The sequence below is a fragment of the Rutidosis leptorrhynchoides genome, chromosome 2, assembly GCF_046630445.1.
Source record: "Rutidosis leptorrhynchoides isolate AG116_Rl617_1_P2 chromosome 2, CSIRO_AGI_Rlap_v1, whole genome shotgun sequence".
NCBI lineage: Eukaryota > Viridiplantae > Streptophyta > Magnoliopsida > Asterales > Asteraceae > Rutidosis > Rutidosis leptorrhynchoides.
In genome coordinates, this window is record NC_092334.1 from 696353349 (window position 1) to 696380814 (window position 27466).

At 33.2% G+C, this 27466-nt stretch overlaps 5 protein-coding genes across 5 annotated transcripts; 2 read left to right on the forward strand and 3 right to left on the reverse strand.

The window, feature by feature from the left end:
- The first annotated feature begins 2264 nt into the window (after nt 1-2264).
- Nucleotides 2265-4961, forward strand: LOC139894092 (pentatricopeptide repeat-containing protein At5g50990-like). The gene is made up of 2 exons (XM_071877293.1): nt 2265-2399; nt 3253-4961. The coding sequence occupies exons 1-2, from the start codon at nt 2291-2293 to the stop codon at nt 4767-4769; spliced, it is 1626 nt and encodes a 541-aa protein (XP_071733394.1). The 5' UTR covers nt 2265-2290; the 3' UTR covers nt 4770-4961.
- A 770-nt stretch (nt 4962-5731) lies between these two features.
- LOC139890404 (sec14 cytosolic factor-like) lies at nt 5732-11865 on the reverse strand. The gene is made up of 6 exons (XM_071873289.1): nt 11716-11865; nt 11048-11309; nt 10926-10962; nt 6636-6741; nt 6395-6505; nt 5732-5962 (listed from the first exon to the last, which is right to left on the reverse strand). Exons 1-6 carry the CDS (start codon nt 11863-11865, stop codon nt 5846-5848), a joined length of 783 nt encoding a protein of 260 aa, XP_071729390.1. The 3' UTR covers nt 5732-5845.
- A 3274-nt stretch (nt 11866-15139) lies between these two features.
- LOC139894093 (probable beta-1,4-xylosyltransferase IRX10L) lies at nt 15140-16954 on the forward strand. Its single transcript, XM_071877294.1, has 3 exons — nt 15140-15424; nt 16028-16269; nt 16370-16954. Exons 1-3 carry the CDS (start codon nt 15155-15157, stop codon nt 16881-16883), a joined length of 1026 nt encoding a protein of 341 aa, XP_071733395.1. The 5' UTR covers nt 15140-15154; the 3' UTR covers nt 16884-16954.
- A 350-nt stretch (nt 16955-17304) lies between these two features.
- On the reverse strand, nt 17305-18722 carry LOC139894094 (succinate dehydrogenase assembly factor 2, mitochondrial-like). The gene is made up of 5 exons (XM_071877295.1): nt 18580-18722; nt 18310-18414; nt 18093-18219; nt 17737-17805; nt 17305-17624 (listed from the first exon to the last, which is right to left on the reverse strand). The coding sequence occupies exons 1-5, from the start codon at nt 18702-18704 to the stop codon at nt 17478-17480; spliced, it is 573 nt and encodes a 190-aa protein (XP_071733396.1). The 5' UTR covers nt 18705-18722; the 3' UTR covers nt 17305-17477.
- Nucleotides 18723-22901: 4179 nt separating this feature from the next.
- Nucleotides 22902-25284, reverse strand: LOC139894095 (uncharacterized). The gene is made up of 4 exons (XM_071877296.1): nt 24988-25284; nt 24446-24704; nt 24153-24347; nt 22902-23385 (listed from the first exon to the last, which is right to left on the reverse strand). The coding sequence occupies exons 1-4, from the start codon at nt 25101-25103 to the stop codon at nt 22990-22992; spliced, it is 966 nt and encodes a 321-aa protein (XP_071733397.1). The 5' UTR covers nt 25104-25284; the 3' UTR covers nt 22902-22989.
- Between the last annotated feature and the right edge of the window lie 2182 nt (nt 25285-27466).

Consider the following 27466-nt stretch of genomic DNA (forward strand, 5'->3'; position numbering starts at 1 on the left):
AACGATATATCAAAAATGGTTCTTTCAAAGTTAGATAGTAACCAAAATTTGGTCACTAATTTTGAAAAAAAAAATCAGATAGTGTTTTCTGCAGGGATAGCAATGAATCGGATATGGATACGGTAAGTCCATATACATATTCATATCCACTTAATTTTTGTGCGCTCATATCCATATCCATAATCATTTACGTTCAATTCATCCGTTTATATTTATTTCAATGGATTAAGCGGGTTAACGGATATCCATTGAATATCCGTTAGTACTCGGTATGATATCCATCGTACTTTTATATCGGAGTATATGTTACTACTCCGTATATGTTTTAATACTGTACTAACACCCAGACTTGTTAAAGTAAATTATATACGGAGTATCAAGATGTCATCTTGTTTGACATGTGATACGTGTTATGCTTCCATTAAAATATTTGCATTATCTATACATAAGATATACAGTAATAATAAACTAAATGTGTTGCTCTAGTTATCTATTATATGATATGATGATTTCATACATATTAACATCATTGAATAATGAATGGTTAATTATGTGCAAACACATAACATGGAAGTTTGAATTTATAATATTTTTCATTTTCAACAGATGAACATTGGCCTATTAATTAATTATTAGGTTTTTAGAAAAGTCTAACTAGGTATGCTTTTATCGTTCTTTCTTCCATCATCATTTAAATCACCTCTCTGTTAAGCTAAGCAAATAAAGTTTCAACCAAATTTATATATTTGATTTTGTGATAAAATTTAAATCTAGATATGTAAAAGGCAAAAAAGCTCATAATATTATTCAAATGACAAAAAAAAGTACAATGATTCAAATGAAAAATTTTAAAAATAATTTATATTTGCATCAACACCGTTTAAATCCGTTGATATTAGAGCATCAGAAAGGTATGATATATACAATTACACTTATATACTATGAATGTATAGAGACAATATTAAAATTAGTTATGGTATGTTCAAAAAAGCTACTAAAGTCCAAAACTATAGTATGATTCAAATGAAAAATTAAATAAACAAACATGTTTTGTGACACTCGTCACAAACTTGTCCTAATCAAACAATCAGATAACTCTAAACACTTAATTAAAATAAAAGCACATAAAGACACATAATAAAGTCCTAAGAGCAGAATAGTCATCTTACGTCCAGCCCTGATTTCAGTCTGTTACATCATCCTTAAAAACTCATTTTCCCATCAAACTAAAGGTGGAGGATCTTTGATTAAAACCCAGTGTTCTAGTTAAATTTCCTTTCCATAATTTTATAACTAACGATCCAAACACACTTCCTTTCAATTTTCCAAAAGATAAAGTAACGGTTCAAGTGGGTTAAGTTTAGGTGTCAACGGTTTAGTCACCGCCACCGCCGTCAATGGTTGGGCTATCGTCGTCTCCGACACCAACATGTTTGTATTTGACGAGTTTCTAAACACCAACCACCGCTACTAGAGTTATAACACTAACACCGCCACATTCAATGACGTTATTTCGAGCCAATCTCTAGCATTCAATGACATGATGTTTTGTGGCCATCGCAAGTCCCTCTGTATACATCAGGTCAGGTAGTTGCAGACCTGATTTCACATGATATAGTCTTTTAGATCGGTGCAATCGACATATTCTAGATTTAGATGCAAACGATATATTCTGTTGACCCCAAATAAGATTACAAATGTTGGTAAATAATAAGGTGTCGAGGAAAAAAACGAATATTGAAAAGTAGAATAGAAATCAATTTTATTTGTTAAGGTTTAATTTAGAATTGAGGTTTGTTGAAGAGTTTAAGATGATGAGGGATTAATGGCGTTAAAAATAAACATAAACGACTAGCATGTGATATTTGACAAACATGAAGGGTCAATAATGTAATTTTGTCTAGTTGGTGACTAGAAGTTTACCTGTTATAACAGGTTAAATATATACAATTAAACAATTTAAATAGCTTAACGCATATAATAAGAGATATGAAAGTTAAATGTATACCACATAAATTTGTCAAATTTAAATGTATTTTCAAACGATTATTTCTTATAATAATAATGGATCTTTCAATTTTGGAAATATCAATTTTTCTTCTATATTTCCGAGAACACGTTGTTCTGGGACCAAAGTTGGGCCAATATAAAAGTCCAAATTGAAAAACCTCTGGTCCAATATAAAAGTCCAAATTGAAAGCCCAAAGACTTCTTCTTCAACATTATGCAAAACTTCAACATAATCTGACAGCGATCTTCTCAAACTTTTGTGCTTAAATTGACTGTAGAAATGAAGATACAAGTTCGCTTAAATCGTATGCATTTCCAGATCAATCGTATTCGTAGCTGCTTCAATCACACAGCTTCCGTTATTCAATTTCGATCTAACGAACTTTCAGGTTTTGTAATTAACCTAATTTTTATTTTGATGTAATCATATCTTCTGTTTTGCTGTATTGCAACTACTTTTTAGTATTATTAGCATCACATTTATACAACGCATAATGACTTTGTATTTCTCTAAGCTTATATGTAATCTTACCTGTCTGTGTGCTAACTTTATTATAGCATTATTATACACTCTTTCACTGGCACAATCGCATTAAGTTTGCTTAATTTATTTGTAAATGTATGTGGCAAGTTTTGCTTATTATAGTTACACATTATTCAGTGTTGATTGAGTTAAATTGTTTGTTTATCCGTTTTATATGCTGGATTAGATATATATATATTGCTCCTGTAAGTTACTATTGTACACATAATCTGAATTACCAAATGCTGTGTGTATGCTTAATTGATTCTTTGCTAGATGTGTTCGTGTCTTAATAGGCTTCACAGTTTGCAAGTAGTGATCATTGAATCTACTGATACACACATTATTTCGACACGCGCGTGCGGTCCTTGGATTTCTACACGTCTGTTTCTGTGCTAATTTGCAAGGACTGTTCATCAGATTTATTCTCATAATACATTCACTGTGTGTATGCTTATATATTTAATGTTAGTGCTAGATTAAAAAAGTTTCCAGTTAATTTCGGAATCACTTATTGTTATCTATTAGCTTTTGCTTTTTGAGAATTGAAATCCTTATTAGCAATATTTGTTTTCCATGCAACACTATTTACCTAATGCCTTGTCAAAAAGTCACATTTCCATGTTCATTTGATATTAAATGTTGTGAGATCATTGATTCCTGGTATCATCTGATTGTTGGTTTAAGGTGATTCTTCTTTAACGGTACAACATTTTCAGACCACCATTTGCTGGTTCGTTCTTTAGAAGACTGCAAATTCTCAACAAATTCAAAAACTGTTAATGGAATACATACAAGAATCATTAAACTCGGGTACTATGCATGCCCATCTCTTACTTCACTGCTGGTTGCAACATACATATCTTTCAATCATCTCAGTTCTGCTCGTCAAGTACTTGATGAAGTTCCTTATTGGAAGTTCAATCTGGTTTCTTTAAACTCAATCATTACCAGTTTTATGAAAATGGGAGATGTTGAAATTGCCAAGCAGATATTCAAAAAGATGCCTAAACGAGATCTGATTTCCTGGAACTCAATGATAGGAGGTTTTGTTAGAAACACACGTTTTCAGGAGGCATTAGGGTTTTTCAGAAAGATGTTAAAATCAAATATGGATCCAGATAAGTTCACATTTTCATCTATTATCATTGCATGTGGTCGCGTTGGAGCTCTAGATCAAGCTAAATGGATACACAATTTGTTAATAGAAAATAATATTGAACTTAATTTTATTTTGAGTTCTGCACTCATAGACATGTACTCAAGATGCGGAAGGATCGAAACCGCAAAATCGATCTTTGAAAGCGTTAAAGATAACGACGTTTCCGTTTGGAATGCAATGATTAACGGGCTAGCAATGCACGGTCTTGCTACGGACGCCGTTGAAATTTTTTCACGTATGGAAGGTAAAAATATATTACCCGATGCGGTTACTTTTGTTGGGGTTTTAACCGCGTGTAGTCATTGTGGGTTGACCCAAAAGGGTCGTGAGTATTTTGATTTGATGAGGACAAAGTACTTGATTACGCCACAACTCGAGCATTATGGGTCAATGGTTGACCTTTTTAGTAGGGCCGGGTTACTAGAAGAAGCTTATGAAATAATTAAAGGGATGCCAATGGAACCTGATCTTGTTATATGGCGAGCATTTCTTAGTGGTTGTAGAACACAAAGAAATACTGATTTAGGTGAACTTGCGGTTTCAAAAATATTAAATCTTGATAGTGGTGATTATGTGTTACTATCGAATACTTATTGTTCTGTTAATAAATGGGATAGTGCTGAAAAATTAAGGTATACGATGAGGGAAAATAGAGTTTCTAAAAACAGGGGAAAAAGTTGGATTGAATTTGGTGGATCAGTTCATCAATTTAAATCAGGGGATCGATCACATTTTGAAACTGAATCGATTTACAAGATTCTTGAAGCGTTAATTTGTCATATTAAAGAGGAAGGATTTCATTCTGTTACTGAATTAGTGTTAATGGATATATCTGAGGAGGAAAAAGAGGGAAATTTGAATTATCATAGTGAAAAATTGGCTTTGGCTTATGGTATATTAAAATCAAGCCCGGGATCTGAAATTAGGATTACAAAGAATTTGAGGACCTGTATTGATTGTCACTCGTGGATGAAGATGGTATCTAAAGTATTGAAACGGGTGATTATTATGAGGGACCGAATCCGTTTTCATCGAATTGAAAATGGTTTTTGTACTTGTGGAGATTACTGGTAGCTTCTCAAGTTTGTAGCGGGTGAGTTTTTGTAATTATGTGAATGATATGTTGTCTTTTACCCAAATTCTCTAATGGTGAATTTTTATATAAGTTCTTCCATGCTTGTCTTCATGGTAGTTTTTATTGAGATAGATTCGAAGGTTGTAATTCTATGTTAAGACCGAGACAAAAGGCTAATGTGGAGTGAGCTTGTCGAGTTAATCAACTCGTCATTCTGTAAATATTATAAAGTTAGATGTTAAGTTCACCAAAGTGTATTCTAAAATGTCAGAATTTATCCATCAGTAAGGCACTAGTGTAATGATAGAATCAACTAAAAAGTTTCTTACATATTAGTCTAGATATTAGATAGTACAATTTGTTATAACAACCTCTGACATAATGTTATTCTAGATATTAATAGTACAAGTTGTTATAACAACCTCTGACATATTTTGTTATATGCCCCTTGTATCACTCTATAAATATTTATGTAATCCTCACCATTACAAACAACAATGAAATACAACAGTTACAACTTGCAATTTCTTGTTTAGTATTAAATATATCCAGTTCAAACTTACATATCTTAAATTCAATATGAAGTTTATGTTGTTGGTTGACTGATTACATATCTAAACTTGTCATTTTTTGAACCATTTACATACATTCTAATTGGTTTGAGAGTGAATCTTCAATCTATGAAATCTCCTGATCATTTTACCTAAAAAGATAATATATTGTTGTAGTCTCATATAAAACACTACTTATTTAAATTAAAAAAGATCTAGACAAAGTTTTTTGGGTCAACCTGATTTGAGCGGTTCTCTTAACAGAACGACCCGTTACCCAAACAGCCCCTGACCCAACTTTTATCCTCAGATAATTACATGCATGCCTTGGATGTGTGGCTATAAGATATTACTTTCATGAGCAACAGGTTTCAGCGATGGGTCAATTTTCATAAAATTATCCATGACAACACTCGCAACCAATTCTGGTGCATAATAATCAACCAATTCTGGTGCATAATAATCTTAGGAGAACTTGAACAAGAATAAAGAATTGAGTCGAAATAGGTCAACAGTTGACTAAACTAGCTATCTTGGATGGGAACCAATTTAAGCTTGCCCCCATAAATTTCTGGAAGCTGGCTCTCGTCTATGTCGTTCTGAAGTGTAGATGTCATGTGCTTCTTTTCGACAAATATAATCTGCAAGGTAAGCATATATTTCATCTTACTTTAGTACTTATTTGACCGCATAACAATCTGATATTAATGCTGCAGACAAGTAGGGGTAGTAAAATGGGTGAGTTGGCCAATCCGTTTATTGGGTAACTTTTTGATAGAGTTTGGGTTGACCCAAAAAAATCTTTTGTCCCAATTTTACAGTGTCAAACATGCTTATAAATATGTTATATTGTTTTCATGATAATTAAATCGTTGGAAGAAACTACAAGCCATCTAACGATGACATAATTGCATTTTTCACTGGTTTTATGCATTGAGTAACACTTTGTTATACTTTTGATTTGGTCAAACCCGTATGAGCCGTTAGTCATATGATCTGATAAGATGATAAACCTGAATCGACAGATTTATATGTGAATCTAATGAAATTGCAGCCTATACATACAAGCTTACCTTTTTCTTTGTTTTTTCATCAATAAATGGGTAAATCATCTTCCATGCTGCCATAAATAGGTAAGGAACATTCACGACAAACATTTTTCCTAGTCGTTCTGGATAATAATCCTGTCATAAACATCAATATTTTACATCAGAAACTAACTAATGTGAGATTAAAGGCTACTTTTTACACAAAACACACACACACACACACACACACACACACACACACACACAAAATGAAATGCTTGTAAACCTGTAAAATAGAGAGTGCAGCAAGATATCCACGTATATCACTATTTGAATATCCCCATCCTTGAACATCTGCAATAGACACAAACTTTTCTTGGCCTGCAGGCATCCTGATATCAAATTGTAAATATTGGTTATCAAGATTCTTTTCCCCTTTTTGTATTCACGCACGCACGCATTCACGTATCGTTACACAAGGTGAGTATACTTTTCCAAAATATAATTAACGCACCATTTAATGTTTCAATTTTCAATTAAATAAGTATAAAGCAATTACATAAATTCATATGACTTTTTTTAACTGCAAAATTATACTAAACCCCGACCCTCTATAAAAACTCTAGAGATGCCGTAACCACTTACAAAGACTTAACGTTTCAAGAAATTCAAACAAATTACATTTTTCCTATATCTAGTCCATTAATAGGGGGAAAAAAAATTGAAAAGCAAATCAACTTCAGAAAAAAAAATACAAATGGAATCAAAAAGTTCGAATTCTTCACTCGAAATTTATTTTTAACTTATCCAATGAACTCTAGCTTTCATAGATCGTAAGAACTGTAATTATGTAGCTGATATATTTTATATAAGTTGTTTTTTTTTTTTTCATATTACGGGAGTCATACACATTTTTTTTTTTTGCCTCACTATACAATTCTATAAAGGATCAATATGATGAAGATAATTCTAAAAGGAGAAATTGTAACCCATTAAATGATGTATCTATTTTAATGGGCTGGAATTCCCGGATTCTAATAAGTAATAAAATGGCTGCATATGTCTAAGAATACAGTTTAGTTTTATCTGATTTGAGATTCGCTCTAATTCAAGGTGGTAAACTAGTTGTTACCGGGTTTTGCCCAATGGTTTTTCAAGTCTACTGGAGTACTAAAGTTGAAACTTTGAGCTGTAAGTTATTTCACAAGTCTCGTGGATGTGGTATCTTTCATAGTTCTGCCTCTAATCTTAGTTTGAGAATGCCTATCGTGAGTTGGAAGTGGAACTTTGTTGTACAATAGACGGACTGCCAACCGCCATCCCTAAATCGAATACAGTCACAAGGAATACCGGTACACGAGCATACAATCGGGATATTATTTACATTCACACCCTTATCGTCATTTTCTGAAAATGGGACAAGAATAGTAGAGACACCACCAACAACTTCATCTATGGGCACCAATCCAGCACTCCTTTTATTTGTTTCAGAAGTTGTGACAATACTAGTAGATGCACCACCAACAGCTTCGTACATGGCCAACAATCCCATACTCCTTTGATATGTTTCAAAAATTGTGACTAGACTAGTATAGGCATCGCCAACCCCATGTATCACCACCAATCCCACATTACTTACAATAGTCAGCTTATTGGTATTCTTATCAAGATCTAGTCCCTGAACTATATCAGAATTGACAGTATATGAACTTGGAAATGAAGGTAGTGACTAAAGACATGAATTTGGTAAAGTCATTACAATTCTTTCCAAGTCCATCTGTTGTAAATCCTGATGTAGTTTGGGGGCTAGATCCTGATGAGGATACCAATTAGCTGACTAATGCAAGTAATGTGAGATTTGTGGCGTTATACGGTGATGGTGATGCCTCTGCTAGTTTTGTCACAGTTTCTGAAACAGATAAAAAGAGTGTGGGATTGGTAGCTATAGACGAATCTGTTGGTGGTGACTCTGCTAGTCTTGTCATAGTTTCTTAAACAAATAAAAGGAGTGTGGGATTGTTGGCCATATATAAAGTTGTTGGTGGTGTCTCTACTAGTCTTGTCCCATTTTCAGAAAATGACGATAGAGGTGTGGATATAAATAATATCCCGGTTCTATGCTTATGTACCAATGATCCTCGTGACTGTATTCGATATGGAGATGGTCGTTGGCAGTCCGTTTGTCGTATAACAAAAGGTCCACTTCCAATTCACGATACACATTCTCAAACTAAGATTAGAGGCAGGACCATGAAAAATACCACATTCACGAGACTGGACCATGAAAAATACAACATTCACGAGCCTGGTAAATAAACTTATAGCTCAAGGTTGTTCAACTTTAGTAATCTAGTAGACTTGAAAAACCATTGGGCAAAACCCTGTTCCAACCAGTTTACCACCTTGAAGTAACGTGAATTTCAAATAAGATAAAAACTAAACCGTATTCTTAGACATGAGCAACCATTTTATTACAGATTAGAAACCAGAAATTTCAACCCATTATAATAGATATATTAATATTAATATTAGAAACCGGAAACACTATTACATGTAATGTTTTCGGATATATTAGAATTTATTTTTCGAAAACATTCCTAATGAGTAATGTTATTCTTATTATAGATTTTGACAAAAAAATATTGTTGTTCGTAAAAATTATTTTTTTCACCTATACCATGAAACTGTATATAAATACAACTTTAATTATATAAATGAATGGTTAAATAATAACATTATTTATAAAGAATGTCTACTTCCCCTTTCCTCCAAAAAAATCATTATTTGCACGTACGCAGCACGCACGCACGCATGCAGGGATCTAATGAGAACTTTTTAATGGAGAGAACCATGAGAACATCTGAGGTCTAACAAAAATGGCTGATGTCGAACATTTTTTGAGATGCATATGAAATCACGTTTTTGTTCTACAAAATCGTTTTTGTCCTGAAGTCGAACAAAAAAAGCTAAAGTCGAACAAAAAAAAGCTGAAGTCTAACAAAATGATTGTTTTTGTACTACAACTCTGAATTCGAACAAAACAAACTGAAGTCGAACAAAAATAGCTGAAGTCGAACAAAGAAAATTGAAGTCGAACAAAAATATCTGAAGTCGAACAAAAAAAATCCTTGTTCTACGATTCATGAGAACAAAAAAGGGCCAAACTCGAACAAAAAATCCTTGTTCTACAATTCCTGAAGTCTAACAAAAATGACTGAAGTTGAACAAAAATGGCTGAAGTCGAACAAAAATTGAGTTCTCGGAGTTCTCTCCAAATTAGAGTTCTAATGGGATCCTCACCATATATATATATATATATATATATATATATATATATATATATATATATATATATATATATATATATATATAGGGGCAGGATCAATGGGGAAGTAACCAATCGGGGGGAAGCAGGGGGAAGCAAAAATTTTTTTTTTCGTTTTTTTTGGAATTTTTTTTTCCGGCATCAAGATCACACGAAAATATGAACATTTAGAAGAGACACTTCGTGATGAATGTTATTATTTAGGCGGGAAAACGATCGACAAAAATAACATTCAAGATAATATTGTTCGTGAAGAATATGAACGTTTTTTTTTTTTTTTCATGTTTTGTGAAGTAAAATTTAGCCCGATTTAGAGTTTAGGGTTTGGTGTTTTGGGTTTATTCCATAAACCCAAAACACCAAACCCTAAACCCTAAACCCTAAACTCTAAACCGTTCGTGTTAAAAACTCAATCTAAATCCTAAATCTAAACCCTAAATCTAAACTCTAAACCCTAAATTTCTAAACCCTAATATCTAAACCCTATAAACCCTAATATCTAAACCCCAATAGCTAAAACCTCAACATACGCTCGAAAAACACGATAATTGTTATATATTACTTCTTCGAGCGTTTTCCCGCCAAAATAAAAACATTTATCACAAAATGTCTCTATTAAATGTTCATATTTTCATCCCATCTATAATGTTCGTGAACAAAGTTTTCTCAAAAAACGGAAAAAAAAAAAGTTTTGCTTCCCCCCGATTGGTTACTTCCCTCTTGATCCTACCACTATATATATATATATATATATATATATATATATATATATATATATATATATTCACTAATATTTTTTCCACATAAAAGTAGTTAATTATGAATATAATATTATTTTAAAATATTCTAAGGTTTTTTTCTGTTCGGGTTACCCGATAGGGCGAGTAATCCAACCTCATACTCTACCATATGCAGCCAATATTACTCCCTTCCCAACCCTTTCGTGGCGACCACAAGATTCGAACGTGAAGCCTCTTGCAAGGATGTGAGGGCCCCAACCACTAAACTACCTTGTGATGGTGAAAATTATATTATTTGTTCGTTTATGTCACATCAACTAGTATTTTTTTTATAAACAAAAATCGAACTTCTAGGCTAAGTGTTTCAGGTTGGCCCAACCCAAACCCGTTTTGACCTGCACAAATGTTGCCAATGGTGACTTGATTCTGTTTGGCCACATCTAGTATTAGTAAACATTTTTCACTTGGAAAGGGACTTAGGGAGAGAAGTTGCGAACCATGATGGTCATACCTTAACAATATTCTTTCTAGCGTGAAGACCACATAACCTGTGACGTAGTCACAATATTATCAAATAAATCTTTTGAAAAAATGATTTATGTTAATGAATGTGAAGTAAGTCTATCAACATACGCTTGAACTCTTCGACACCTCCTACTTTGTTGGGGTAATGTTTGCCACCAAACACGATAGTTATCAGACGTCCGCTTCTATCTGTTCCTTGCATGAACAACTTGTTTTGAGCTATGTCAGTTGTGATTTCGGACTCTGAAATTGAACCGTTTGGAAGAAATGTTTTTCTCCATTTAAGGTACTTTAGAAACATAATACATGCCTTGTCTATGTCCAGATCACGAGCACGAAGAAACCTTCTAAATGTCAAATCGTCGTATTCCTGTAAGGACAATTCCAATTTATTATATGAAGTTGTTCAGATTTGGGCCATCATTGTGTCATGGACCTCATAATATAGAACCTCCTAAGTTTCTCAGTTGCTATTTAAGAAGTTATAGTATTAACTATATTTACACACTAATTAATTCTTCACAAAATAGAAGTTCTGGGTCGACCCGACCAAGTTTGGACACAGTGTGTATTTCAAGTTATATTGTTTTCTTGTATTTAATCATATACGAGTATTTAGGTGCCAAATAATATTTAGACGCTTATAAATAACACATCAAGATGACCAGATCTAGCATAATCAATCTATAGCGACTTGTACATTATGCATTAAGATGTAGACATTGCACTTGGTCAAACGGTCAAACCATTTGATAGAATCATGGAGACAGACTCACCTTGGAGGTAGGATCTTGCTTTTCAACCAAATCTCTCATTTGTAAAATCTTCTTAACTTCTTCTTCATTGCTTCCATTAATATTCTGCACATCACTACAACCTCCTTCTATTTTTGTGTTATTTTTAATTTTCAGGTCCTCCTCATCCATCTGTTTGACTTTCTTTATTAGCCTGAAACTTATATACAATATATATGTTATATATAAAAGTTAATAGTCTTTTTTGGAGGGTAAGAATTTGATGTTGTTTGGTGATATGTATAGCTCATGTTTGTTGAGATTGTTGCCAAACATAAATACTATATAAGGAAATGTAGTTGTGTGTGGCCAACAGAATTGAATGTTTTAGGTGAGTTTTAAATTTGGACCCTTATATTATCACTTAGTTTACATCATATCTGTCCTCTCAATTATTTTCAGGCACTAAACTCTTCTTAACCAAAAGGGTCCCTTTTTTCCAATTTGAAATTTTAAGTTATTTAAGCTTTCTTTTTTCTTTATCTTACGTTAAAAGGGATTTTCTGTTTAACTTTTTTTTTTGGTTTCATGATACTTCAAAATGTAATTAATCTCTTTTCAATCGTGATGCTTCAGAATGTTTGAAAAATACAATCCATATTTAGTGTGTAGAAAGTACTTACATACACACCTTAAATTTGACCAAAAAAAGTACTTACATACACACCTTAAATCCATATTTATGCTTGAATATGGTAAAGTTGGGTAGCTGTAACTGCCGGTTACAATCAAATTTAATTTGGGTCCCTAAGCATGTGCAAAATGTTCTATTAAATGGTTTCTGCAATGCCCTTGATTACTTTGAGCATGGACTGCATCACCTTAAACTATTAAACTCAAACATGCTTCATTTTAAACTTTATGGAATATTTGATAAGCTGAATTATAGTATCATATATGAAAGACAAGATACATCAAAATAATAAATTTATAAATTACATATATATCCAAATATGCATTAAAATCCTTGTACTTTATTCATTGAAAAGTTGTATTTTGGGGAAATATGTAATTTATGGGTTTAGGGGGGATATATGAGATAAAATCCCAAATAAAGTTGAAGTAATATATGCTCAAAAGAGAAGATTAATATAATGATGCTATTATATAACACGTTTATGACTTAACTTTTGTGTTAAGTAACTTGGGGTATATATATGCTATTCTAGCTAAAATTTAATTGCATATGTGCTTCTTTATAATGTGTCTATGTAAACATGGGAAATTAGCAACTTTTTATGCCTTGACTGGTAATTATGGACCCATTGGGTTAATCATCTAATATTTTTATTTCATCGACGAGTAATAAAATAAATATAACAATAGCAATCAAAATACATATCAATTTTCTTTAATATATCTTTATTATAGACGGATGTGTTAATTTTTGAGTGAGTTTTATAGAGTTCTACATGTTACATTTGGACTTAAATTTTCTGCTATACCCATTTAAGTCTTGAAACACAACTCAATTCTACTGATTATGATATAAGAGGATTGAAGATGCACCTATTACTATGTTAATTCCATGTCATAATCTTATTTTGTGTAGTGGATCCTGATTACATTATAAACCCAATGTAAGCAATTTCGTCTAAAATAAGTCAACTTGACTTGGATGTAACCAAATTTCAGTTTGACTGCATAAATTTCTGGAAGTTGGCTCTCGTCTATATCTTTCAAGAAAGTAAATTTCAGGTGCTTCTTTTTGATAAATACAATATTCAAGCATACATTCATCTGTACATTAGTACTTGTATACTGATAAAAAGCTACAGCACAACTTTAAGATACAGACAATTTGAGGTAGCAATATGGGTGGGTTGTCTATGCGAAATAGGCAACTTTTCTTTATAGGCTGTGTTGACCCAAAAAACGCTTGTCCCAACTTTTACAAATATATGTATCATTTCCATAATAATCCAATTGTCCCGAAAAATTGATATCACTGGTGTTATGATTTGAAAGAAAACTTTGATTTACTTTTGACCAATTCAACCCATTTGGTTTTATGAATTGAAAGATACGTACCTTTTTGAGATATGCACAGTTGATCAATGAATGTGTCCCTCCATGATATATGCTCTGCTTCCATCATTTTTTTTTTTGTTTATTATTTTTTATGATTATTATTTATTATTATTATTATTATTTTTTTTTTTTTTTTTTTTTTTTGTGGTTTTGCATTATGTTTTTATGCCACCAATATCGATTAATAACTCTTTTTATTTTTTTTATTTTACTTTTATTTATTTATTCATTTTTGCATTTGCTACTGTTTTTTAAGCTGCTTCTATAAATATGCATATGGTAATGCAAGGAAGTGGGAAATGATAGCGGCTCAAGAGATGGAGAAGGCTAAGCGTTTTAGATGTATGCATGTATGGTTTCTAATTTAATAATCTTCGATGTTTAGTTATGGTTGGATCTTACTTTTGCAATATAATAATATTGATTGAATATTGTATAAATTGTTTATTGTTATTATATATTATGATATGATATATGATTCTTTTAGCTAAAAATTGCAAATAATAACAAGAATATCAAATACTCCGTATATTGCTTTAATATTTCGATCACATTATTAATATTTAAACTAATTTATCTATGGCCTAATGCTTAAAAATATAAACATTTTATGTAAAGTACTCATGTAATACAGTAAGAGGACGAGAGTACTAATATTCACCAAACTAATTAAATAGTGCAACAGCTTTGACAACTAAATCAAACCAACTAGATGCTTCTTATATCTATCTATATTTATATTGATATCTCATTTTTCATTTTTATAATCTTAATTCCTAGCATACTACATGTTTCTTTAAGCAATGTTCATATATACCCATCTCATTCTGTGCATGTGTAAACTATACAAGCTTCTTCCTTTTATTATATACTTATCAATCAATTTTGCAATATCAAATGTCAGTTTTCAAGAAAGGCTCTTCCAATCTAACCACCAATATTTTCTAATGACTTACCAACAATCTCTTTACACATTTTTAGTTTATATATATTTTGTGAATTTTCCTCTCATCAACCAAATCTTTCCGCTCCCGTTATTCTTACAAATATTCATCCGGTTATAAAAGATTTTGACGATCAAAGATGATGAATTCAAGTTTCCGTTTTCTTTTACTTTTTTACATTGTGTTTACGTTCAATGTTGATGCTTTCGAGCTCCGTAAAGGTCAAAAAACAGAAAGAATTTCAGGTAATTCTTCCTCAATGTTCACATTTGACCACCTTTTCAATGATTTAACCTGACCAGTTTACCCGTTTTGTTTACCACACAGGTAGTGCTGGTGACGTGTTGGATGATAATCCGGTTGGAAGGCTAAAAGTCTATGTTTACGAGCTACCGAGTAAATACAACAAGAAGATTCTTCAAAAAGATCCTCGTTGTCTCAATCACATGTTCGCTGCCGAAATTTATATGCATCAGTTCCTGTTATCGAGTCCCATTCGAACCTTGAATCCCGAAGAGGCCGATTGGTTTTATACACCCGTTTACTCCACGTGTGACTTAACACCAGACGGCCTCCCGTTACCGTTCAAAGCACCTCGAGTAATGAGAAGTGCAATTCAACTTATTTCTTCCAATTGGCCTTATTGGAATCGGACAGAAGGAGCTGATCACTTTTTCATTGTACCACATGATTTTGGTGCTTGTTTTCATTATCAAGTACATATCTACTCTCAATTATGTATATTTTGGTAAGGGTGGTAAACTGGGCGGGGCAGGCAGGTTGGGTGATGGGTCACATTCAATTGACCCAAAACACCTTCCATAATTACTTTGGAACCTCCTGGTGTGGCATATATGATGGCACAAAGTTTTTTCTTTTCTTTTTTTTTTTTTTTTTTAATCTTGAAAACAAAAAAAGATTTTTCATCTAGATATATTTTAAGTTTTTTTTTTTTTTTTTTTTTGGGAAAAAAAAATATTTTCGTCTAGATACATTTTGGTCAATTTTTTACCCTTACACCCCATTCAACCCATCGAATGGATGGCAAACTGGGCAGGCAACTAGGTTGGGTAATGGGTCATGTTTGATTGACTTGACCCAAAACACCTTCCATAAATATTTGGAACCTCCTGCTGTGGCATATATGATGCACGAAGTTATTTTTTTTTTTAATTATTTTTTGAAAAAATTCGTCTAAATACATTTTGGTCAACTTTTAACCTCTTGGACCCATTCAACCCATTAAATGTGGTACCTGTAATGTCTAGTACGTAATAGTTTATATGACATTTGTTAACTTGTTTATTGTTTGAATTTAGGAAGAAAAAGCCATTGAAAGAGGAATCCTTTCGTTACTCCAACGTGCTACATTGGTTCAAACATTTGGGCAAAAGAACCACGTTTGCTTGAAAGACGGGTCCATAACTGTTCCTCCATATGCTCCAGCCCTTAAGATTCAATCGCACTTGATTCCACCAAGTACCCCTCGATCGATCTTTGTCTACTTTAGAGGCTTGTTTTATGACGTGGGAAACGACCCAGAAGGTGGTTATTATGCAAGGTACGTGTCGACTGCACTACTGCCCATTTTGACACCTATGATCAAAAAGTCAATAATTGTTCTTTTTTAACATAAAAGTGTTTTTCATATGAACATACAGAGGGGCAAGAGCAGCGATATGGGAGAACTTCAAAAACAATCATCTTTTCGACATCTCAACTGACCATCCAACAACATACTACGAAGACATGCAGAGATCCGTATTTTGTCTGTGTCCACTCGGGTGGGCCCCATGGAGCCCGAGGCTCGTGGAGGCGGTCGTATTTGGTTGCATTCCAGTTATCATAGCAGACGATATCGTCTTACCTTTTGCCGATGCTATTCCATGGGAAGATATTGGTGTTTATGTAGACGAAAAAGATGTCCCTAATCTCGACACAATTCTCACATCGATACCGCCAGATGTCATATTAAGAAAACAGAGATTGCTTGCGAATCCGTCGATGAAACAAGCTATGTTGTTCCCACATCCTGCTCAACCGGGTGATGCTTTTCATCAAATCTTGAACGGTCTTGCGCGTAAATTGCCTCACGAAAAGGACGTTTACTTGAGGAACGACGAGAAGGTTTTGAACTGGACTGCGGGCCCTATCAGTGACTTGAAACCATGGTAGTTTCTAACATGATAGCAATTGGAGTTGTCATTTAGTTTTGTAAAGTTTTGGTTCTGGGTGTTTTAATAGACTACCCTAAGAAGTTGTAGATTCTCGAGTTCATGTACTTAAAGAGTAAAGATAATTGATTGTGGCACAATGGTTACTGTAAGAGTCGCAATTTCAACCCGTTTATATAAAAAGGCCGTCATTCAGGTAATACTTTATTTGAACCCACCCATTTTACCACGTGTGGGTGATTACCTATTTTGGCATGTTTATCAAACACGTATAAATCACCTGTTCTGACATGATACTACGTTACTCTGAGTGCCATGAAGTTCTCTAACATTAAATAGTAGAACATACTAAGAAAGCTATCGCATACTTGAATATAATAGAATAGTAAAATCTTATAGATTAAAAGTACATTATTTAAGCCTCAAAACCATCATACATTAAGGTATACAACAATATTCATACAACTTAAAGTCTATTATAACACAAAAGATCTAATGGTCATACGCCATTACATTCTTTTAGCTTATCATAACTTTATTTTGAAGTAAACCTAGTAACAAAGTAAACTTGATTGCAATAGGGTCGTTAAAAGAGCTACTGATTACCGACAACAGGGCTATCACGGCCTTTTTTGAAATCATCCCATCCCCTGACCCATGATTCCCCAGGTGTAGCCCTTGTTTGTGGAGAAGCATAGCTATCGAGGTTGTTCATTACCTTACTACGCACCTCAGTGAATACCTATATTACACACACACGCGCACACACACACACACACATTATACTCTCCAAATGAGTGAAAAAAACAGAGGAAAAATAAGAAAATAATAATAGTTTCTTCTCACTAACTTACCGGATTTGTGTTGATTGCTTCGGGAGGTTGCTCCTGACCAGTTAACCATTTCCATAATTCTGGATTTTCCTGAAGTCAGTAAGTAATATTAATAACTTGTGTCTACAACTACAAAATATTACTATTACTATCTCAATTATAATCTAACTGTTTCAATAAAGTGATTTAGAGAGTTTTAGGCATTTAAAAATAACATTTGAAGTTTCAGCCAGTTTCGTTTCAAGAAAAATTCTTATATAACCCGCCCATCAAAGTGTGCATGCCAAATAACCATTTAATTTTGCAAACTTAATATACACAGACACTAAGAAATTGTAATCTCATAAGCCAAAATAAACTACATTTGCAAAGCTTACCAGGTTAAGGACTTCAACGAGTGCTTTGATACCCTTCACATCCAAAGATTCAATGTGATTCTCCACCCAACTTCCCAAAACTAAGTCCAGCTCAAGAAACCCTCTTTGTTTGCTTCTATACACCAATCTATTTAAATCATGAAAATTAGTATTCGGGCTATACATATCAAAATTCACAGTTACATTCATCACTCAACAATTCACATATTTAACAAACCTATTCACCAATTGCCGCTTGCTTTCTTCATTTGACAAATCAAAATCTGGCAATTCAACACCACTGTTTGAAGAATATACACGAGAGAATGAACTAACACAAGGCCTGAAAATTGCATTAAAACATCGATTGCAGAACAATATTAAGCAGCAGGCAGCATACAAGCCTTAAAATTACAAAATCTGATATAATGTACTCCTTAATAGACAAAAACTAGAGATCAGAATAGACCTAGGCAAAACACGCACATACATAGAGAATTTGCTATACCTGTAAAAAGATTGAGATTGAACGACACCGTTTGACGATGTGCTGGCGTGTACCCTAGCCGGAGCTGCTGTGGAATTAAGGAATCGAGAAATGCCAAATAACACGGTTTTTCTTAAATTCGCCATGATTTTGCGTTATTCTTATATAAAATAAATTGTGATTATTTTTTGTGTGAATTTATGTATTTGATTTAAGAGATTCGGAAGGAACGATTTAAACCAATACTTTCTGTAAACGACTTCAAAACAACTAACCAAACAAAACCCAATACTATACAAAAATAATACGGAGTAGTAATCAAGACGAACTACAATAGCCAAACCTAATGTATTTTTTAATTTACCATTAGCCGTCTTTTTCAAAGTATTCTTCACGTACCAATTCTCTATCTGGTAAGATAACACATTGGCGGATCCGTGCGCTCTCCTCGGCTAATCGTGTCATCATATCATCAAATACTTCGAAAGCCTCTACGGACATATTTTCTCTTCCGATTGCCAATGAACCGCCATCTCTTCTATCTTGAGGACCCATAAACAAGTTTTGAATTGCGTCCCCGCAAATTAATTCGTCAATGTTATCTTTAAGCTTATATACGCACCAGAAGTGGAAGTCTCATTTACCTTCTTTCTAACCTCGAGTTAGCTTCATCAAGAACACTTCTTGAAGCATTTCTATTCGTGACAATGTTGGCAAGTTTAGCTTGTAAACTGTGTTTGTTTGCAATGTTAGGATGTACGTTGTCAATATTTGTTGTTCAAGGAAGTTGTGATGTGGTCCAGCGGTTGGTGGACTGCCTCCTTTAGGGGAGGTCAGGAGTTCGACCCCCGTTGACTACATATTAAAAACACAATTTCATCCCTGCCATGAAGTATCCACTCATGGCACCTTTCTCATATCGTTTGGGGGGGTAAAGGGGAGGGGGTTTTACTTGGCCGTGCCTTTGGATCGGTTTCAAGGTTTCCTCCCGGGCAGCGATGGGGGCGGTGTTATTATCGCTGAATCGGCATAGTCGAAACGGGAGATGATCGCAACGGGTGGTTTTGTGACGACCCGGAAATTTCTGACCAAATTTAAACTTTATCTTTAAAATGATTTAATGTTTTCGACACGATAAGCAAAGTCTGTAATGTTGAGTCTCAAGTTTTGGAACTATATTCATGTAATCAATTATTCTTTGACTGTTCTCGAAGATTCACGAACAATATATATATATATATATATAACTTAAGGTGCATATATATATATGATTTCAAGTTATTTAGTAAACGATAGTAACATTCGATTATTGATTCGATTGATATTTAGATAAGTTAACTAAAACGTTTAAGATGAACCAGTAAAACACTAATTTGCTACAGTATTTTCGAATTTCTACAGTACCCGAAAAGCTACAATGTTTTCAAAAATCACTATTTGCTACAGTAAAAAATGTATTTCTACAGTAACTTTGCTACAGTAAAACGCTATTTTAAAATGAAAATGTATATATGTATATGTATATACTACGAGACGATGATTTATAGAAGCAAATAACCAAAACACTTAATTGATTGAAGCCACACTTCGAGTGACATAGTTTATCAATGATTAAGTTTAATTTTTGATAAAGGTACACGTCGCGTAACGAAAAGTACTAGTTTTCTAAGAGTACGAAAATGCATTCGAGAAACCGGAACCGGGACATAAGTCGAGTGACAACGTACGAGTCAACGGACCAAAAATTACAAGTCAACTATGCACGTGAATATAATATAATATATAATTAATTATATAAATTAAATATATCATATATATTATATTTAAATACGTCGACAAGCAAAACAACAAAATAATGTGAGCTGTAAAGAGAGGCCATGCGATCGCATGGCCAAAGGCCTTCGAAACCATGCGATCGCATGAGGCAAAATTTCAGGAAAGGTCTATAAAAGTCGAGCTCGTTCACTGAATTGCACACACACATATATCATCCATCTTACTCTGTATTTATTTATTTAATTATTATTATTATTATTATTATTATTATTATTATTATTATTATTATTATTATTATTAAGATTAAGATTATTATTATTATTATTATTAGTATTATTATATTATTAGAATTATTATTAGTAGTATTATTATACATAAAATACTACGACGAAGTCATGAGCGTGTCACTTTCAAAATGGGTTTTCAAGCGGGATAGAGCTAAGGAAATTATGGGTTATAGCTATGGAGGTTATGGGTAATGTACGTGGGTATTATTGGCAAGTCAAACATAGTTTTATCATCTCTGTTGCGTCTACGTACTTTCCTGCAATATTGAATCACGATATTGATACGTGAGCATTCATATTTTATCTTTTATATATTAATTGTGTATCCATGTCTAGTGCTCGAATATATATATTTATGCATGCTTGTATGCTAAATTTCGTCGTTAAACAGTTTATAATGAATCACGAATTAAATACATATATTACTAGTAAAAGGTATATGATATACATGTTTTTGGAAAGCTGGCGAAAAATCAATAACTTTTCATTTAGAAATCGCGTAATTTCGATGAACGAATCAAAAGATATGATCAACTGAATTATGATTGACGTTAATTACATTGCTTTTGAATCTACAATTAATATTTAAACAACTTGTTTATAAGATTGATAAATTGGATTTTTGAATATTATCAACCGAGTAAATGAATCCTTATATAAGGTACGTCTCGTTTTGTTGAACTATTGTCAAAATTGACTTTTTGAAACGACTTTGGATAACTTTTGTATGTCGATCTCGAGCATTAGGATTGTGATACACTATGACCTGACTTAGCTTGATAGACATTTATTGACCAACATATGTTCTCTAGGTTGAGATCTACGGTTATTTGGTAATCCGAGTTTCGGTCACATTTTGGTGAACGACTTTATATGCTGCTAAGGTGAGTTTCATTTTATCCATTTTTAATTGTTTTTGCAATCTATATTTTTGGGCTGAGAATACATGCACGTTATTTTAAACGCAATGGATACAAGTACATACTTAATTCTACACTGAGTTTGAACCGAAAATCCCTTAGCTTTGGTAACTAGTAACTGCCGGTTATAAGAACTGGTGGGCGCGAATAGTTATATATGGATCCATAGGGCTTGACATCCCCGTCTGTTCCAGGTATAGAAACCCTAGCCTAAACTATAAAACAGACGTATGCTATTTAAGGTTAGTACACGTTGGTTTGCGTGTATTGTACATGTTGGTTGCATGTATGTTAAACAGGGGTACTTATTATAACGTTAAAGTTTAGCTACCAGGGTGCTCAATCTTGTAGAATATTTTGATAAACGTTTCTGGATGAAACAACTGAAATCTTGTGATCCACCTTTATGTACAGATTATGCAAAACATTAAAACTATGAACTCACCAACCTTTGTGTTGACACTTGTTAGCATGTTTATTCTCAGGTTCCCTAGAAGTCTTCCGCTGTTTGCTTATATGTTAGACAAGCTATGTGCATGGAGTCTTATATGGCATATTTTTCAAGGAAACATTGCATTCACAAAATCATCACCATGTATCTTATTTTGACTGCATTGTCAACGGAAGTACTATTGTAAACTATTATTTACGGTGATTGTCTATATGTAGAAATCATCAGATATCGAAAACCTTTGATTTAAATATTCATTTATGGTGAGCCTTTTCAAAAGAATGCAATGTTTACAAAACGTATCATATAGAGGTCAAATACCTCACAATGAAATCGATGAATGATGTGTTCGTCCATATGGATTTGGAGCGATCGTCACAGGTTTAGTCCCACTCGGGGACCCCAATCGGTGTTCCAAAAAAAAAATATTTGTTGTTCAAGAACGTAAGTTCTACTCTATCTTTTGGATCTGTTTCACGTGTAAGTGTGTAACTAGATCATCACTCATCCGATCTATTCATTTCATTTATACATTAATACATACTCTGTATTATGTATTTCTGTCGTTAAAAAAAGATTGATAAGTTAGGTAACGGTTGAAAATAGATTAGATCTAGTTAGGCTTAGATATATATTATGTTACCACCGTCCGTCAGCTGTAAAACCACTGAGAGACAACCCGAAAAGCACATAAACCAAAGCCAAAACATCGTTCATTAATTGTTTTTGTCAAACACGCTCATATACCTGCATTTAAAATACAATATACCCTTACAAAGTAGTACATCCTTTCTATTTCAGTAAGACTTCATGGCTTTTTTGACAATAAAAAAACAAATACAATGCATAGTAAGCCAAATTTTTCATAAACGCCTTTCATTTCACTAGTCTAAGAGTAGGCAGGATCATCAATGAATCAGCACTCACCGATTCAATCTTCTCACACAAGTTCTTGACTTGAGAAACAAAAGAGGCCCTTATACACATGAAATTGCTTTCAGAAGTTTATCTCACGTCTCTCAGCGAAAAATTTACCACTAACGCATTGGCCGGGAAACAAGGCAAGCCATACTGCAGTATCAGCTCCTTCCTCGGGTGAAGTTAGACCCGCCCACCCAGTCATTGCAGTTTTTACCCAACCCGGGCAGCAGCAGTTGATATATATCTTGTTACCATCGGGGCGTTCAGATAGTATCATGGCCATTAGCCTTGTATATGCGTTGACTGCAAGCTTTGACAATGAATAGTCAGTATAATTTTGAGGCCATCCTCCTGATATCCAACTCCCGTCTTTGACTTGCTCTAAAAATTTGCTTATTGTTGTGTCGATCAAATCCTCCGATAGTGATTCCACGTCGTCTAATTGTTGTCTCAATGTGACATCCGCAATCCTCTGATATCAAAGTTTCAGATGTACTATACTCGTATTATGAATAAAATATCTAATAAAAGCCGACAGTAACGATGACAATTTGGGAATCATTTTAGCTCCAACGGGTCAAAAAGAAAGTTAAAGAAGGAGCTGAAATGGGTTCATAAGTGTCAAAAGTTTAGTTTTAAATATAAACGACCAATGTTGTAAAAAATCCCGATTACTCCTTTTTAAGAACAATCCGTACCGATTTCCAATATCAGTTTAATTAATCGGTCAAAGTCGGTTAATGGGTCAAAACCAGATTTGTTGGTCAAAGTCAGAATTAGTCAACATTATAACATGAATTTAAGCTTGAATTGTAGAGTTTTTGAACAAAATGAACAATTAAATGTATGTTTCTAGACAATTATGTTAAAGTTTATGGTTTTCTTCTATCTTTACACATAAATTTAATTTTGAAGTTTATTATTTAAACATATAAAAAGTCCAATCCGATTAATCTCTGATTAATCCCGGAATCGCCGATTACTTCCTCCCTCGAGTGATCAATCCCCGAATAGCGAGTTTTGAAACTTTGCAAACGACCCCATATATCGGCTTATAAAAGATCCAGATTAGTATATAGTTGATGTAGTGTCTAGTTATTTTTATGGGTAACAAAATAATTATGAGTTTTGACAACAAATGTTTCTATAGTAGAATGTATCTTTCATATCAGTATACAGATATGGAGGGAAAAACAGAATATGATATTCATATATAGACAAAAGTAAGATGATACATACATTTCTCCTGCCATTAAGTCTTCCCAATCGCGAGCTCACCATAACAATACGAGCACCTTCAGCAGAAAGCCTCATCAATGGGATAACAGCTTTAGTCAAATTTTTGGTGCCAAAATAGTTGGTATTGATCACCTTTTCGGAAAAGTCAACAGAATTCTCTGATCCCGTATTATAACTTACTCCTGCATTGTTTATCTGCAACGTAGGCCACACTAAGTAAATCTGTTGGATAAAACAAAAACGAAATTCACCCGCCCAAATGTGAATGTAAAAGGACAGTGTTGCCATCTTACCAATATATCTATACCACCATACTTATCCTTTATCCAAGCACAAAACGAATCGATAGATGTGGGGTCCACGATATCCAATTGATGGAAGACAACTTTCAAGCCGTTTTCTTGCAGGGACTTAGTTACTTCTTCTCCAACAATAATGTCTCTTGAAGTAAGAACAACGGTCAACCCATTTAACGCAAGCTGACGAGTAATCTCAAATCCAATTCCTCGATTAGCACCGGTCACCACAGCTATTGTTTCTGCAGACCACCACCTAAATGTTTTTAACATTTAACTTAAAATTAAGCATTTAAATTACCTAATCAAATAAAAATTAAGCATATATCAAAAGGTACAAAATTTGTGCATCACCTATAACTTTGTACAACGTTACATTTTAAATAGCAGAGTAACAAACCTTATGCATCAGTAAGCTTGTCAAACTATTTACTACTATTTAACATTTTTACAAAATGTTAAAATCAATAACTTGGGAATTAGGGTTCTAACATAAAACTAGACATGTAACATCAAGTATTATGAATTAAAATATTTACCTCTGGTGATCGGAATAAGGAATCATGCGTAGACGAGTGATTTCTTCGTGACGTTTTTCTCTACGATCTTTTGCTCTTTCCTTTTTATTCATACGTTTTGCAGTACCGTCGTCCATCACGAAATCGAATCAAATTGAGTCGGATAGCAGAAAAATGAATGAAGCGTAAGCGTTAGGAGTGTTAACGGCGGTGTTAGTTTTCCGGTGAAGTCGAGGGTTTACCAGCCATTGATATGTTTACAGTTAGGCCCCTGAACCTCTTTGCTAGATCCGTATATCCATCAGGTTTACCTGTCAAAACTGGTTAAACGAGTTTACTGTTTTCAATTCAATTGCTACAACGTTCTTATTTTCATTTTTTACACTAGTCTTGTATATATATTTGTCAAAATTAGCTGATACGGGCCGGTAACTTTTATTTTTTATCGGTAGCTTTAACTTTTATTTTTTATCGCTAGCTTTTAATTAATAGCTGGTAATTTTTAACTAGTAGCTGGTACCTAGTAGCTATTAGTTTTCTAAATATATTTTGTTATTTGGTATAGTAGCTTAATTATGGGTAACAAAATTTATAAGGTAAAAGTTAAATGCTAATTCTAATAGCTTTTTTTTTCTATCTAAATGCTTTAAGCTACTTTAGCTAAACATAGATATAGATATTTATTAAATAAGAGTTTTTGCATAAAAGCTAAAAGCCCTTTTTTTAAGGCAATAAAAATTTTATTACTAATATATACGGATATTACAATAAACTGCAGAGCAGCACACGAGTTCGCAGCAAACTAAAAACACACGAAGGCTACAAGAAAGGATGTTAAGCTAGTAACCTAACAAGAAGCCACTTAGATGTTAAAAAATACATGAGGATTATGCAACCAATTATGTCAATCTATATTTTTCGACTTGCACCTCTTCGCGACTCAATCAAAGCTAGTAATTTGAATATCACAAAGTGAAACCGCGGGAGTCCAACACTTGTTTTTAAATATTTTTTGATTTCGATTCTTCCAAATGAGATAACCGCACGTCCATCTAATCGCTTGCCAAATTTTTTGACCCAAATTCGACAACCCACTTGAGGATTCTTCAAAATTTTCGCCAATACTTAGATTACTCAAGCCATTAATTCCCCACCAATCGAAAACTTTTATCTAAATATCAAACAAGCACTTGCAAAAAATGAGAGAATGATCGACTGTCTCGATGTCATCATCACAAACGGGACATCTAACCGAATGTAAGTCAATGCCCCGCTTGTCTTTCATGACACGTCCTAATCCATATGGACGAAGTCCACATCGATTATAAACAATTCACAATAGTTGATTACATCGCGAGGTACTTGACCTCTAAATGATACATTTTACAAATATTGCATTCGTTATTAAAAGACAACCTTTCATCACATCGAAAGTTGACGGCATGCATACCATTTCATAATATATCCAACTATCAATGACTTAAATAATATTCTAGATGAACTCAATGACTCGAATGCAACGTCTCTTGAAATATGCCATGAATGACTCCAAGTAATATCTCTAAAATGAGCAAATGCACAGCGGAAGATTTCTTTCATACCTGAGAATAAACATGCTTTAAAGTGTCAACCAAAAGGTTGGTGAGTTCATAGGTTTATCGTAAACAATAAAATTTCATCATTTTAATAGACCACAAAATTTAATATTCCCATTTTCCATAAACATCATGCATAAAATTCATTCATATGGATTGAACACCTGGTAATCGACCTTAACAAGTTGCATATAGAATATCCTCATCATTCCGGGACAACTTCGGACATGATAAATTTGCCATCATTCCGGGAAAACTTCGTACATGATAAAATGGCCATCATTCCGGGAAAACTTCGGACATGATAAATTCGCCATCATTCCGAAAAAACTTCGGACATGATAAATATGGCATATTCGATTTCGATAATTCAACCATAGAATGTAGTTTCGATTACTTGTGTCTATTTCGTAAAACAGTTATAAAAGTAGCGCATGTATTCTCAGTCCCAAAAATATATATTGCAAAAGCATTTAAAAAGGGAGCAAATGAAACTCACTATACTGTATTTCGTAGTAAAAATACATATGACGTCATTGAACAAGTGTAGGTTGGCCTCGGATTCACGAACCTATATCATTTGTATATAAATTAAAATGTATAATCGTAATCGAACAAGTTTATATATTATTTCTTAAATTATATATTATACTTATTTAGTTTGTATATATATTTAAAATGTTTAATATCTATATATTTAGTTATATTAATATACCTCTATATATATATATATATATATATATATATATATATATATATATATATATATATATATGGTTAGTATTATATAAAAGTATCATTTGTTTGTTATATATAAGTATTTATTTAAATATTGTTATTATGTTTGATATGTAGGTATATAACTATTAATATAATTATGATATAGGTATTAAGTATATTTTAGG

Bases quoted from the DNA above. Each gene is read 5' to 3' on its own strand.
- LOC139894095 (XM_071877296.1), bottom strand. From the start codon at position 25,103: ATGGACGACGGTACTGCAAAACGTATGAATAAAAAGGAAAGAGCAAAA. The intron at 24,348-24,445 runs GTAAGATGGCAA...CCTACGTTGCAG, and splicing joins ATGGTGGTATAGATATATTG to ATAAACAATGCAGGAGTAAG. The intron at 23,386-24,152 runs GTATGTATCATC...CTTTGATATCAG, and splicing joins GACTTAATGGCAGGAGAAAT to AGGATTGCGGATGTCACATT.
- LOC139894094 (XM_071877295.1), bottom strand. From the start codon at position 18,704: ATGGCGAATTTAAGAAAAACCGTGTTATTTGGCATTTCTCGATTCCTT. The intron at 18,220-18,309 runs GTTTGTTAAATA...TGATTTAAATAG, and splicing joins AAGCGGCAATTGGTGAATAG to ATTGGTGTATAGAAGCAAAC. The intron at 17,806-18,092 runs GTAAGCTTTGCA...TACTGACTTCAG, and splicing joins TCGTTGAAGTCCTTAACCTG to GAAAATCCAGAATTATGGAA.
- LOC139894092 (XM_071877293.1), top strand. From the start codon at position 2,291: ATGAAGATACAAGTTCGCTTAAATCGTATGCATTTCCAGATCAATCGT. The intron at 2,400-3,252 runs GTTTTGTAATTA...CAACATTTTCAG, and splicing joins TCGATCTAACGAACTTTCAG to ACCACCATTTGCTGGTTCGT.
- LOC139890404 (XM_071873289.1), bottom strand. From the start codon at position 11,865: ATGGATGAGGAGGACCTGAAAATTAAAAATAACACAAAAATAGAAGGA. The intron at 11,310-11,715 runs GTGAGTCTGTCT...TTGTCCTTACAG, and splicing joins AGCAAGATCCTACCTCCAAG to GAATACGACGATTTGACATT. The intron at 10,963-11,047 runs GTATGTTGATAG...ACTACGTCACAG, and splicing joins AGGTGTCGAAGAGTTCAAGC to GTTATGTGGTCTTCACGCTA.
- LOC139894093 (XM_071877294.1), top strand. From the start codon at position 15,155: ATGTTCGCTGCCGAAATTTATATGCATCAGTTCCTGTTATCGAGTCCC. The intron at 15,425-16,027 runs GTACATATCTAC...GTTTGAATTTAG, and splicing joins GTGCTTGTTTTCATTATCAA to GAAGAAAAAGCCATTGAAAG. The intron at 16,270-16,369 runs GTACGTGTCGAC...ATGAACATACAG, and splicing joins GAAGGTGGTTATTATGCAAG to AGGGGCAAGAGCAGCGATAT.